Source organism: Hylaeus volcanicus, chromosome 1 (genome assembly GCF_026283585.1).
Source record: "Hylaeus volcanicus isolate JK05 chromosome 1, UHH_iyHylVolc1.0_haploid, whole genome shotgun sequence".
NCBI lineage: Eukaryota > Metazoa > Arthropoda > Insecta > Hymenoptera > Colletidae > Hylaeus > Hylaeus volcanicus.
This window is the reverse complement of record NC_071976.1, coordinates 36,125,416-36,140,644: the sequence shown is the minus strand read 5'-3', so window position 1 is coordinate 36,140,644 and position 15,229 is coordinate 36,125,416. Positions and strand designations below refer to the sequence as shown.

Here is a 15,229-nt window from a genome sequence, read left to right as displayed (position 1 = left end):
AACAGGGCACATCTCAGTGAGTATTCGGTATAGTGCCGGGTGGTGACAGTAATTACGTACACATTCGTTACAAACTGCTCGTTAGGTACCGCGACTTTCATACAAACACACGCGTATGTACACGCGTATTCGTTTCGAGTGCTTTCCCTTAACGACGCGGTGACTCAATCCCTGACGAGCGTCGCCTCCGTTTCTTCTCGAGATTACTTTTCGATTGATTCGCCCGTATTTTCGATAAATCGACGGACAAGAAAACAGCCGTTATCGCTGGCAGATTTGACAACAGGAACGGTGGCGTCGAGTCAGGGGTTAAGTTCCGGGCGACGAAATACGAAGATTTTATTCGTTTCCCGTCAACTGGTGTCCCAGAGACTTCTAGAGTGTAATATGGGAACCGATCTCGCAATTATTCGAACACAGTCGTTTCCTCTGGCACGAAGACACGTCGGTGCATCGTTCTCGGACGGAATGATCGAGTGTCGAGTGCGATTCTCTTACGGCGTGTGCGCCAACGAAACAAATATCTACGATTCGGTGAGTTTACGAGTTCGTTTCTCTACGTAGGTGGCACGATCTCGAATCGTACACAAACGATTCGGTGGAAAGAAAAGATACGACAAAAGATAGGTGAAGAATATCCGGAAAAAGCCCGTCGAGGAACGTTCATTCATTTCTCTTTCATTTGGCGACCCAACCGAGAGATCGATCGAAATCCGTCTGTACGGTTCGTACGTGTCGCTACGTCGACTCGTTTTGTGTACGAACGCCATCGGTTTGTGCAATTGTAGGCTTTAAACTTAACGGATAAAAGCATGAATCTCTATGGTTGCTTTTTATTTGCATTTGTTAAAGGCGAACTTCAAAACGATACTTTACGCGCTAAATCGAGACACAAATCGATGCGAAACTCGATAGAAAGCGAAGGACGCTCGGATCGAACATTTCGTTAAAATCGAAGACCAAGGGAGACGAACTGATTACGTTCAAGTTTTACCGAAAATGAAACATGGATGCCATCTAGCAGAGAAAGGGCCATGGAATCGATATAATCAACCGTTTTGACAGAAAAGGGATGGACAAAAAATGGCTGTAAAGAGGAAAAACTAATTTTTTGTTTTCACGTGATTCTTAAACTGGATATATCAAACCTCGAAATACATATTTTTTGGCGAATTTTGAAACCAATATTAATGCCCCTAGAGTTACGTAAACTGCAATCACGATTTTCACGATTCTTTAATTTTTGAACGTAATGAGTCCGTCCCCCGCCCCCTCCCCCTCCCCCCGGTCTTTAATTGAAATTGTATAAATTTCTTCCGCGAGCGGTCCAACAGCGACTCGGACCGCATCGGTACTTTACATAGCCGAATCGATTTGCAGTCTCGAGAAAACGACAAAATATGCTTTGCGACATTTTAGTAGGTAGAGAAGCGTTTCAAGGCTGACAACTCAAGAGACAGAAACGAAAAGTAACATGGGTGAGGGGGGAGGGGAGGGGAAGAAAGAAGAGAGACGAGAGAGAATAGAAAAGCGTGAGACAAAAAAGTGAGAAAGGGGCCTTGAAAATTTCATACCGAACGATGAACGAGAAATCGAGACGATCGTTAAGTGCGAAATTTAAAATACTACATCATAGATTTTGACGATTCAAATAATCGCGAAAAAAAAGAAATATGGAAACGAAGGTATTCGACAAATCGATTAATTTCGAAATCGGTAAAGTAAATACGCTCGATAAAAGAAATGTAAGTAATCGTGAGCACGCAGTCAGGGACGTTTAATAAAGAACGATGATAAAAAAAAAATATATATATATATATATATGTCGGTTCGTGAACAGAAGTAAATTCGTACTCGTTCGTGCATGCAACGTGAGTGTAAACTAAACGTTCCTTTGTTTCCGATGCGATCAAGTTTGTCGCTGTATGAAATTTTGAAAGCGGAGCACGTGGGAGGAATACAGAACGAAGCCACACAACAAGAACGTAAAATCGATCCGAAACGAAAAACCGGGAGGGAACTGTAGTGGTAGTAACGAAAAAAATACTGACCTCTGTAAGCCTTTGTTAATGGCAAGCATGGCCTTGCCAGTGCTAAAACAAAACACAAAAAGAACAACGTAAGAAGAGAGATACTCCGGGAACGAGCCAGAAAAGGTCGGGATAAAAGTGTGTCGATCGCTTCTGATTCTTTCTTTCTTTTTTTTTTGTTTATTTATTTTTTTCTCTCTCTCACCGAACTACCATCTATGGTGCCTCTCCGTTTGCTTTTCTCGTCGTTTGGGAATTGAACGCAGACAGACAGACAGAGAAGGAAAATACAGCGAGAGTGATAATCAACAGAAATTAGTAGAAAGTGGAGTAGAGTAAGTAGCGAGGCGTGAAAAACGGGAGAACCAGGGAAACGGAGCTTCGAACACCTTCAACTTCGCACGGGGTGGCGGTGAAACGTAAAGAGGTAACGGGAAGCGCAAAAATCAAACTGCGGGGGCGATCGTGAAGTCGATAAGATGGGACAGGGTGGACATGGAAAATCAAATACGACAGAGGCAAGCGAAAGCCAAGCGCAACGGATTCTACACTTTTAGCCGAGTACACGATCGTTCTCGGACTCGTATCGTCGAATCTTCGTGATCGCGATACGACGAACGAATCGATCGATAATAGATCGTCTCCGGCCTTTCAACTTTTCCTTTACATATTTAGAAAAAGAAATTTGTTCGTCTCGTTGAACCGATCGGACCTTACAGACGGACCCGAAGAAGCACACTCTCGACATTCCGGGAGGTTTGTTTTCCATCGGATTAACGTTGAATCGTCGTTTAAATAATGGCGAGAATCGTCAATTTTGCTCGTGTAAACACGTTGACCGCCACGTATGGGTGACAGGGATATTCACCGAGGGGTTAAATAAATTAATTCCAAACGTGTGGTGGCAACAAGAATTATTCCGGATAAATTCTAAAGAGATCGCAGAAATAAGTACCATCGCAAATATCGGATCGCACCATTCCTAATGATACAGAAAAATAATTTAGCCTTGTAGGAGTTTTCGCGAGTTGCTTTGTCTGGCGGTTAACGTGATACACGCGTGCACGCGAAGCGGAGGAGTAGCGAGAACCTTTTCCGATCGTTGTCGATGTTTCTCGACTCCATTTCCATCCAATTGTTTCAAGTCAGCCTCGCGTTCCACGGTAACGTTCCAAAAAGAAAACGAGCTGTTGCTCGCGCCACGAAACGGGATCCACGTGTCAGGGACTCGAAACCGAAATCGCTTTGTCCATCGCTATCGTTACCGGGATCGTACATCGAAGTCAACACCGGTACTTTTCTGATTTCCGCTCGTACGATACGATCTTTACGTGACATTCGCGCTGATAAACACGTTTATGAATACAATGTACACGAGGTATGCAAAAACCAATAGCATCGAGAGCGTGAGTCACGCAAACTTCGGGCCTTTCGAGCAAGAAACTACGTACGTGTGAGTAGTATTAGGTACGTGTTAAAATCGAGAAATAAAAGTTGAAAACACGCGTCAGGCTTCGCGTTGTTAGTTTCGTGAAGAGATTTCGTGTAAAACGAGGAACAACGTGTTACATTTAATTCGCAAAGGGGGAAAAACTTTGTGAATCGGTACAATTACCGGTACTGTAGTACGACGTCGATATCGATATTCGCGTACCTTTCTTTCTAGAACGATTAAGAGTATCTCTGCGATATTGACAAATTGCGTTTCGGTTCAAGTCCCTGTTTTCGTCGAATGGTTGCTTGAATTGGTCGATGAGCCACCTTACCGTGGATCGCGAGGATAAAAACCAACAAAACTTACAGAAATAACAGAACGTTTGTGTGTGCCTTGCTCCTCCATGTTTCCAGAGTGGTCAAGGATCAGTCTTTCGCGCGACGGCTCGAACAACGCGACTGTTTTGCAAGCTTACAACTATGTTTTCTAACTATAATTAGTATCTAATTTAGAAGACCACCTTGTACCACTCGTCGTTGGTCGGGAAAGGGAGTATCTGGAACGGAGATAGATTTTCGGGGGGAGTTTTGCTTTTACAGGAATGGACTGGAGAAAATACTCAGGTAACGAAAGAAAAATACATGTCGCATTAAGGAGACGATCGCAGGTGTTGACGACGATAAAGAAAGGTCAGACGATGCTCCGTGATATCGACCGAAATGGTCGAGTAAAAATAAAAACGCATCCGACGCGGAACCGTTCGCAATTATCTGGCGCGGTACGCTATCGAATTAAGCCTGGTACGCAACGTTTCGTCGTATCGGTGCTAAAATATTGACATCGAAGCATCGATCGTTCGCATTCGATTGGAAGGCTTCCGTCGAATGCTCGACCGTTGCACCTGTTTAGACTCTATCTTTTCCCGTCGTGTTTTTATTCCGTGGGTTTCGTCGTCGTTATCGATCGCTCTCCTAAGAAGCGAGTCCGTCGAAAGAAAGAAAACGTAATTTCGGATTCCACTCTACTGACTTGGATTTCATGAACATCTACACGTCCTGGTGTCACCGTTCTCCGGCAACGGCGGTGAGAAAACGAGAAATCGGTCGGGGTTAAGAAAATGGGGCACCCTCCGATCGAGGTGATTCTTTTTTATCATAGATAAGCCTTGACCTGGCGATTAGAATGGTGGTCATCTTGGCTCTCAACTCCCCCTCCCTTTTCCTCAAAATTGAAATTGTTCAAGAAGTGGTTTTTTGCACCGATCTCGGCGAATACATCATTTACAATTTGTTTGTTTTTTTACGTGGAGAAACATACCGTCTGAGTAGATTTTGGATAGTTTTTGCTACGAGCGACATTACTGAATACCGTTAATGTACATACTGTCCGAGTAGGTTTGGTGTAGTTTTTGGTGGAGCGGCAATAGCGAATACCGTTAATGTAAAAAACTGATGTTCCTCCACGGAAAAAAAAGTGGGAAATGATGTATTCACCGAGATCGGTGCAAAAAAGACACTTTTTGAACCATTTCAGTTTTTGATCCATGGTAGGGGTTAATGGTTGAGATGACTACCATTGTAATCGCCAGGTCAAGGACTACCTACGATAAGTACTCAATTTCCTTAACCTCGACCCAAAAATCACGCGAAACAAAGCTTCCCATGACGATGACGCGGTTGAAAGACGAACGAAACAGCGTGAGGGTAACGAAAATGTTTGATCGACGATAAAAATGGAACAAGAATAAAATATATATATATATATGTAATGAATTGTACGGTAGATGAGGTGCAGAAGGAGGAGCCTGCAGTGTACTCAGGTACTCAAACGGTGAGTGCGTTAAACGAGGAAAAAGATACGAACGATCGATCGATCGCTGAACGCTTAATTCGCGCGAGGAAGAAGAGAACGATTAATCCGTAATTCGTGTTTCGGTCGGGCGTCCTCGTCGCGACGAACGGAGTATCGGCGTCCGAGTTTGGCTTTCAACCGGGCATCGATCGATCGGTCGCGTGCTCGACAATGTGTTCAGAGTATCTACTGAACGATACGGAAGAGAACAAATTGAACAAATTGAACGAAAGAACGAGAAAGTGAGAGACAGAGAAATAGAAACTGAAACGTAAGAGAGGAAAACGGAAAGCGTGATAGAATAGAAAAATAGAGAAAAAGAGACGAGAGAGATCTTTGGGTAGAGCGAGTAGAGGCGAGTAGGTACCTGGATAGTGGCGACAGTGGAATGTACCTGAAGCGGCCGGTTGGATGGTGGATCGGGCCGCCAAATCGTCGGGTCGCCTGCGGTGCCAGATAGGCGGCCAACGGCGGTATCGCCTTGTTGTTGTTGCTCGGATTGTTGGCGAACTTGACGGTGATCGGCTCGGTCGAGCCCTTCGGAATGGTACCGTTTAATTCTTGGATCGCCCTCTCGGCCTCGACCCGCTGGTCGAACCTTATGAAACCGACCCCCTTCGACAATCCTGTCGGAATCGGTTCAGGTTATTCGACGTGGTTCCTTTTTTATTTCGAGGTTCGTTCTTCGACGTCTTGCGCGGTTAATATTGCCCGACGCTTCCAGGCCAAAGTGGCGTGTCATTTTTCGAAAACTACCACCAACCCGTTCGTCAACGTTCGAGCCAGCATTGCGGCTAGCATGATCGCTCGGCGTCCGCGGTATCCTCAGATCCGTTTACGAATATCAAATATTTTTGACGAAATTTATTTTATTTCCAAGTTTGCGCGCCGTTCATCTAAAGAAAATCGAGTTTAGACGGTGGACGACACTTTCGGTTCCCTTTAAATGATTATTAACCCTCTGTAACAGTTTGGGGCACCGGAATGTTTCCGAGAGTATCGCCGCGTCCTCGGACCCCGGAGCGAGCTGGCAATGCTGGCGAAACGTTGGAACCATTTTCCAAAAAGGACACGGACGCACCGGGAAGCCTCGTACAGTACAAACTCGGGGCAAACGAAAGCCTCGAGCTTCTTCCTCGACATGTTGATTTGCAACGATCTATTCGAACGCTAACGAACCTTTCTCCGTCGTTGTTTAAATCGTGGCGTACTATTCATTCCGCGATCAACGACGAATTTCGCTCACGAATCCGTCGTTGATGCGGCCATGTATCTTTTTTAATTTTGTTTTTTTTTTTTCTAGATCGAGTGGCTCGGTGCGCGCAGATTCGTTTCTTTACACCGACGTCGTGTTCTCGAGCGAGCGTCTTTTCGCCGTATTTACCGATCGAGCGGTTTCCGTTTTCTTACTTTTCACGTTACTTTATATATATATTTTTTTCCCGCGAAAAGCTGAACGAGTCGATGGACGCGGCAAAAAGGGAACGAAAAGAACGATACGCTATAATCGAGAGCACGGTCGCAAAATAAATCATAAACGTCATAACGAACGACAAAAAGCGTAAAGAAACAAAAACGGCGCTTAGGAGGAACTTTTGGATCGTAACTATCGTAAAACGTGATCGCGCCAACAAAGCAGCCGAAAAAAAAAAAAAAGAAACGTAAATGAAAGGAGAACAGAGGGTGAGATTATCGCCCTTCTGTTTCGTCGGCAACTGAGAAAAAGAAAAGCCAATCGGTCGAATCTTCGTGGAAATCAAAATTTCTTTTTTCTTTTTTCTTCTGTCGTTTTGTTTCTAAAAATATCGACGCGTTCGTTTTCTCTCGATGGAAACTTTGGCGAAGAAGCGCGAAATTCGTCGCGATCGTTTTCGCAGAACGAGTAACGCGGAAGAGAAAACGAATGATGTGCACAAACGATGAGACGTGTACAAAGAACAAAATTAGTTGAAAACAAATGAAAGATGTAACGAACGGCTGCTTTTGTTTTAGCTTGAACGTAATAAGGGAAAAGAAAAAAGAGTTGTATGAGTTACGTACCGGGCAAATAGTCTCCGCCGCCGGTCACAAACTGTCGTACTAAACAGAAACGGAAAAAATCATATCACGTTAAAATTCAACTGGCAGCATACACGATTCGCTCGCCCCTGATTCGTCGACGGAAAGATGCGACAAATGATATCGAAGGAGAACAGAAGTGAACGTGACGATAAATGGAAGAGAGCTGAATAATAAACGAATTATACAGAGATAAAAAAAAAGAGACAGAGAGAGAGAGAAAGAGAGAGAGAGAGAGAAAAAACGGATCGACGCTTTTTCCTCGCGTAGAGTTGAATCCCGTCGATTTCGTAATTTCGTAAGAATAACACGCCGGATGATCCGTCGATTGGATTCAACGCTACCGGAAAAAAGGAGAGAGACGCGTTCGAGGTCGGATTCGAAAATCGATAACCGTTCGATTTGTAGTTTCTCGTCGCGGCGAGCAACCGTAGAAAGGAAAAGGAAAAAGAGACACTGATTCGCATGAGATGTATAAGGGGCGAGCGAGCCTTTGTGTTGATTAACGCTATTTCTCTCTTCATCCTTAAGTATGCAAGAATTCTCAAACATCGTGAAACGGTAGAAAACAAACATACTCGAGGCTGAACTGAAAAACAAACGAAAATAATAATAGTAATAAACTAAAATAGAGGCTAAAAAATTTGGATCGAGGACCGCGCTGTGGAAAATTTAGTGATAAGCAAACCAGCAACGAAAGGAGAAAATAAGAGGGGGGAATACGCTCCCGGAACGACGTGTGGTTCTAACAGTTAACGCCGGTGTCGAAACGTGACGAAATAAACATAGGAAGCTACGAAAAGTAAACGAGTAAACGCTGTAAATATATATATATATATCGAAATTAAAAGGCAAACGACAAATTTGTTAATCGCGTTACTAGCGAACAAATACATCGTGAGAGAACAAAAAAAAAAGGAAAAAGAAAAAAAAAGCTAAAAATTAAACTAAAGTCACGGGACGAGAAAATAGAAGCTTCGAATATGGACGTAGAATAACGGTGTACCGTTATTCCCTGTAGGGTGGCTAGGCCATGAGGCTGTGCGTGTAACTGGGGATGCAAACAGAATGCACTGCTAAAAACGTAAGCTGAGAACGCAACGCAAAACAATAATGATCCGTAGAAGTAACGAAATCAGAAACGGAAGCAGAACCGGAGGCTTGCGATCGTGTTCCCTCTCGAGACATCTCGATTACAAAATATCCTCTCGTTGTTCTGCGCAAAAAAAAAACAACCAAAAAACGAAAAGTAAAAGCGGGAACGAACGAAAACGAAAACGAAGAAAAAAAAACAGGGGGTGAAACAACAGCAAATAAATTCGAACGAATCGGCGAACGAAAAGTGGCATAAACGTTTTTCGTTCGCTGCTGGCTACAACGACTCGATTCTTTTTCACTCTCGACTCGTTCGAGAACGAGCATGTTCGTTCTCGCTCTGCTTGCAGGCGCACCGATCCACCCCACGTGAAACGACTAGAACCCCATGGCCTACTATCTTCGTCGATCCTCGATCGGACACGCACACGTTCGCAGAGAGCTTCGTCGCGAGCCCCCGCGATCAATTCTCCCGTGCATTTCGAGTCTGACTCGCAACGGTCCCAATCTACTTCGTATCGGCGTCCGTCACAGACTAGAGAACACACTATCGAACTCGACAATTGCTTTTCGGTCGCATTCACCCCCAACTTCGGTGGGCCACGCCTTACCGCAGGGCATCTCGCTACTGGTCAACACGATCCTCGTTACTGCCAAGTGACAACGTACGATAACTCACCGGTGATGTTGTCGCAGAGTATCCGCGACGTGATGATTCTGCCGTAAGGGCTGAACAGATTCTCCAAGTCTTGCTGCGTCATGTTCTTCGGCAGACCGCTCACGTAAAGGTTCGCGCCTTTGATCGCCTCGCTGCTGGGTCTCGCGTACGATACCTGGACAAACCAACCGTTATTAATTTTAACACGAGCAATTCGTTTAGCAAGCAAGTCGTTTAAAGGAGGGCGTCGAGGCCGAAACTAGCTACCAGTAGTTACGGTGACAACATTTTCAAACTTTCTACTTTTATATAGCATTTCACGCTTAATTCAATGATGTAAACAAGGACATGTTTAAACAATTTTGCATTTGTGAAAAGGAAACGTTTGAAAAAGAAGTCGGGTCGAAAAATCCATACTGAGCGGAGGTGTGAATCTGAAAGTAACGATCCATGAATGACTCTTACTTCCAAAGCGACTACATTCGAACTACGAAATCCAGATTATGTAATACAATTCGAAAGCAATCTTTATAAACAGACGTTTTCTTTGATACAATTTGGAGAATCACAATGTAACGAACCTTGATCGTTTTAGTTTGCAGACGAAGACCGTTGAGCGTGTTTATGGCCTTTTCAGCGTCCTCCGGCCGATGATAGTTAACAAAACCGTAACCCAAACTCTGACCTGCAACAGAATAGCGCGAGATTTCGGTGACGATTTTACTCGTGCTGGAAACGGTGAAACGCGAGTGAGAGTCAGGCGCGGCTTCTTTTTATCGCGACGACGCGATAAAAATTCGCAATGCGCGAGCAACGCAACGAATTCACGCTAACGAATTCACACGTGACACTGAAACGTCCCGACCAGCGATGACGTGAAACTGATCACTGTTAGTGATTCAGAAGCGGTTCATGTTAATTGTTATCGTTAGTGTCTCGCTGCCTCCCCTTAGCGGAAATTCAAGAAACTACAAATGAGTCGAGTTTAAATTGTATTAAAATTATATCAACATTGCTTTTAGACTATATTATAATACATATACAATCTAAGAATAAAAACATAATTCGTGAAAAGTGAAGAGAATGTTTGTAAGTTTGTTGTCTATTGACCGAAGGAGTCGTTACGGCTAACCGCTCGCACGCCTCGAGACTCGGGCAGTTAGTTACAATCGCGCGAGAGATTCACAGCTACGATTGTGCTGTCTAGAATCTAAGATTATTGTATCGTAAATTGTTAGGCCTGGATCTTTAATCCCAATCCGACTTTGTTGTTGATTCAGGTAACGCACCGGGTGAAGATCAATTGTGTTATTCATGTAATTATTTAAGTAATAATTTATGTAATTATCTTTAATATAATATCGCAGTATTATTTTTGCTACATCAACACAAGTCGTCATTTTACTCTCTCGAATTCCGCATCCTTTATGTTATAAGCCCTAAGCTTATAACTTATATGTTCTCTACCAATCAGAAGCGATCACGAAGATTCGCGAGTCACTGTGAAAAATAATGTTGATTTGAAATGAACGTGATCGAATCGCTCTGTTGCGTGGACAATGTTCCGAAACGCGCGACGGACCGCGAACGGGATAGACGAGTTCATTGAGGAGGACGCGCGCGGTTCATGTTTTTCGAAAACAGGAAACAGTCGAGATGCGGTACGGCCCTGAGGATCGTACGGCGAGGTCGAATATAAAGCAGCAGAGCCTCAAACCAAACGACGCCCCCGCTACTTCGCCCGCTCGAAATAGCGTCGCGACGTTCGCGCGCACGTGCTTCTCCTCTCTCCACTAACGCGTGGAATTCAGCCGCGCGTACGCGCAGCGAAATTACGCTGGATTACGCGTACCACGGTGCACAGCGTTCGACTTTGAAATTTCGGCGAAATTATTACGTCGGAATGATCGATAGGAACGTTCAACTTTCAAAATCTGGTCGTTCGAGAGGATTCTGTTCGTCGATCGATATACAGTGGACCAAATTTCTATAGGAACAAGACAAATTTCCGAACGAAATCCTGGTTTCTTTCCATAAATGGACTTTGTATATGATTGTAATACCTTACGTGGAAAGCAACATTGTTATCGTTGAATGGTATAAGTAAGTCTTCTTACGAATCTAATGTTCGTAAAGAAACATCTGAATGCCGGCCAAGGTAAGTGCGAGAAGTTTCTATAAGAACAGTGTTATTTATGTAGTTTAGTTTCACGATTCGCATCGCGTTTCATTATACAACGGGAATATTTAGGTTGAGGTAGAAACGATTGCAATATAAGATATCGTAGTTTCTACATACATAGTAGTATGCCGTTCGGGAAAGTTTTACATCCGGAAGAAAGAGCAAAAATCGAAAAAAATTAGTAGATCTAGTACATGTACAGGGTGTCCACGGGTGACAGACGCATATTTCAATAACTATCGATGATGGTACGATAATAACGCACGACTCGACAATGCGAGATAATAATTATACAGCGATTTATATAAACAGAGTCTTTGTATAATTTTATTTATAAATGAAACAAGCACGAAGGGGGTACGGAGCATTGCGCAATCGTTCGTGTCCCGACGTTATCGAAACTTCAGCTCGAGCTCGAACAATGGATACTTAGAAACAACCCATATTTATTTACCGAAATCCGGTAAACGAGGAGCAACGAAATTCGACGTCTCGCTACAGGGACGACGACTGTTCGACCGAGAGACCTCGCGTTGTTGACATTCCGCGTGAACGTGTAATTACGGTCGGATGGTAAGTGGTCGTAGAATCAAAAAGTAAACATACGAATCGATTCTCAATTTTCGACGCTTTAGCGTATCATCCTCGGTGGGTATTCGTTGATAGAAAAATTACGCATAAATAATGTTGAGGGTTTACGCCAGGGAATTTGTGGAGAGTTAAGCAGACTGCATTGCACTTGTAATAAACATATATTTAAAGGATAAAAGGATATAAAATAATATATATATATATATGCGTTACACACAAAACTGCACAACGGTGCATAGAGAGATCACATCGCAACAGGAAGTACATGGAAGGAGGCGCGGAATTCGAACGTTATTCTAACAAATAACGTACGCGAAGAGGAAAGAGTATCAAAAAAGAAGAAACCTTCGAAAATGTTCCGTTCTCCTAACTAAGAATAAACGTCTCGGATGAATCGACTGACGTAGAAATTTAAACGTGTAACTCCCGCTTGGTGGAAAACCACCATACGCGAAATCGATGGAACGCGTCAACCCCGATGCGTTGTAAATCGCGAGATTCGTATCGGACAACACTCGACATCTGACATTGGCAGGTGTCCGTCGTCGATGATTTCCAATCGTCCCCTGTCCTGTTTTCCGAATACATCAACGTCGTCGCGCCGAAGAGATTCTATCCGAACCCTGAACGCTTTCGAGATAGAACGGACACCAAACAAACATCAATGGGGGAGACTAAACACTATTCGCCGTCAGCGTCCACTAATTGATAAACATACGAATGGCGTAGGAAGGCGTAGCCTATTCCCGATATCAAGGATTTATTTATTTAGTAGTTCATTTAAATTGAATTTCAATTGGAAATGGAGCAAAGTCCAACTGGGTTATCGCGAAATTAGAGAAAAGCAATTTTACGCGGTATTTTACGTATTCGTTGAAACGATTTACTTCGAGAAACATTGTAGCGAAGCGTTCGGAGAACGAACGTGAATTTTCGTACCGAGCAGCTCGATTTTCTGCGATCAATCTTCGAGGGAATAGATGAGATTTGTAGTCGACTTACCGGTGAGTTTGTCGCGGATCAACTTGCAGCTCTCCACCTCGCCTATGCTCGCGAAGAGGGATCGAATCTCATCCTGGGTCATGCTCTGCGGCAGGTAGTTCACGATGAGATTCGTCTTCGACTCTTCCTGCGAGGTCTGCCCGTGGGTGGAACCACCATTTTGTTGCACAACCGTGTCCATTCCGTTCGCCATCATTGCACTCTTTTACCGGATTCTCTCTAACTACGTACGAAATCTGAAACGAGAAAGTAACGTTTTATTTTTATTTTTTTTTTTTTATTTTTTTATCGTCGCGCGACGAAACGACTAGGTGGGTTCGATCTCGCGATCTCTCCGACTCGTCGATGGTCTTTCGTTTCTCTTTCTCTGTCAATGCTATTCCCCTGGACCTTCGACAACGCAACCCAAAGCCTCTTGATTATGCTGTGACGGATCGATCGCACCGATCGAATCTATCGCGAAGGAGACAGGGACGTCCCGAGAAGTCGCGACTCGATATACACGACACGATAAACGAAACGACAATCATTGCGCGCTATCTTTTTCGATATTATGCACTGGAAACGATCGATTATGCATCAGGAGCGCACGGTGTCGTTCTAGTTTCTGATCGAGTGACTCCAACTGCCAGAGTTCGTCGAGACCCTTTCAATGAGATTTTCAAACGAGCCTGTCGACGTCGAACGGCTGTTAATAGACCCGACGAGCGGGAAAACCAAGCGAAGAAACAAACGGGTGTAAACACGCGCGCGACGAGAGGCCGCGTGCCGACGGAATACAGTTCGAAGGACGCTCAAATGTCCGTCAACCAAAACACTGTAAGCGATGCACAAGTATCCTTCGCGCGACACCAGGAACGTCGAGTTCGCAGATTGGTTTCGCCTTTGTGTACGCGTTACGCGCGTAGCAACAGCCGCGATTTTTTCCTCGCGGAAACAAAATATTGTGAATGTCTCTACGCTCGATCGAGCGGACGAGGCCCGTTTCAATAAAGGAATTTCGGTCGAAGAGCCCGATATGCCAGCGTACCGCATCAATGATACCGTTTCTTCGAAATTTAACACCGTAACTAGACATTTTCCTTTCGGCATCGATGGTACCCAAATACAAAATATAATACTTGGAAAATTGACGATAATATCAGGGGTATCGAAATGTAATCAAACTTTTATCAACATTAATTTATTAACGAAATCTTAAATACTAATCAACAAAATAATTTCCATCGTTTACTAACACTTTTTTGCGAGAGTGAATTTCATTTTTAAAAGAGTCCTTCGATTTTTCATCGAAAAACTTTCATTTTGATCAGTTTTCGGTGTTAACAAAACCGAGACCTGATATAAACAAAAAGTTTCTTTAGCAGATATTACAGGTGACGTTCAGTTCTATCGTTATTTACTTCGAATGAGCGCATTTCCCATGGACCAGCGCGTCAAACCGCGAAACTTGTGCAGAGTTTAGCAAAATTGTTTGGTTTCGAAAAGGCGGGCCGAGGCACGGTCGCCTCGACTCGACTCGCGAAAATTCACGGTTCGCGGGGCTGGATACTGACGTAATCTGACAATGACTTTCAAAACACAGCGTGAAAAGAACAGGCGGCGGTGGCGGTTGGCAGGGCCGAGAGGGAAGGGTCCGATAGAAACGAGGATAATTTAAAGGGGCGACGACCCCCTTGGTTCTGGTTTAAAGGGCTCGCCTCCCTTACGTTTCCCCTTCTACTCTTCCGACCAACCACCGTGCTCGATACGCTCGAGAAATCTATAGGGTGTTTGATATCTCTTCGCGGCCTCGCCTTCGTGCTTTTCAGCTAGCTTTTACGTTGCGGTAGAATTTCGTATGCAAGGGATCGTTTCAGTCGTACTTCATCGTACGGCATCGAGTACCGAAAAGAATTCTGACTTGAAGCCTGATCGAAAGAGCTAGAGATCGTATTGGGTCGGTCCTCCCAAAGCTCCGAGACCTATACCTTTCTAGAGATGATACGTTCGGCACATCGGTTCCTTTTAACTCTGGATGCGCCAAAGTCCGAGCTAATTAAAAGGGAAGCACGGTCGCGAGTCAGCCGTCAGTTTCACGCAGCCGTGAAAGGGGAAAAGTAATTCCACTCTAGACACCCGGTACGCGGGTCGCAGCCTAAGGGACGGAAAGCGAGCAAAATAGAGGGCGAGGGGGTCGGCGGGGAGGAATTATAGGCGCTGGCCGTGGGGTGCCGATGGTGTTCATGGTTAAGGCGAATACACACAGCTGCCGCGACGCGTACGTATCATTCGAGGCACGAGCTACTGGTGTACATTTTAATTCTCTTTTTCCCTTCCGCCTCCAG

At 44.4% G+C, this 15,229-nt stretch overlaps 1 protein-coding gene across 16 annotated transcripts in view; it reads right to left on the bottom strand.

The window, feature by feature from the left end:
• Positions 1–15,229, bottom strand: part of LOC128882856 (ELAV-like protein 2) — a 62,386-nt gene that overhangs the window by 16,252 nt on the left and 30,905 nt on the right. For 8 of the 16 annotated variants that reach the window (XM_054134703.1, XM_054134688.1, XM_054134638.1 and 5 more), the window contains 6 exons: positions 12,903–13,138; positions 9,709–9,812; positions 9,149–9,302; positions 7,357–7,395; positions 5,684–5,942; positions 2,052–2,093 (listed from right to left, as the gene is read on the bottom strand). In XM_054134703.1, coding sequence (XP_053990678.1) covers positions 2,052–2,093; positions 5,684–5,942; positions 7,357–7,395; positions 9,149–9,302; positions 9,709–9,812; positions 12,903–13,098 — 794 coding nt within the window. In that variant the 5' untranslated portion in view covers positions 13,099–13,138. Of the gene's footprint in view, positions 1–2,051; positions 2,094–5,683; positions 5,943–7,356; positions 7,396–9,148; positions 9,303–9,708; positions 9,813–12,902; positions 13,581–15,229 lie in introns of those variants that run through there. The other 8 variants (XM_054134710.1, XM_054134678.1, XM_054134719.1 and 5 more) reach the window with 8 other exon arrangements.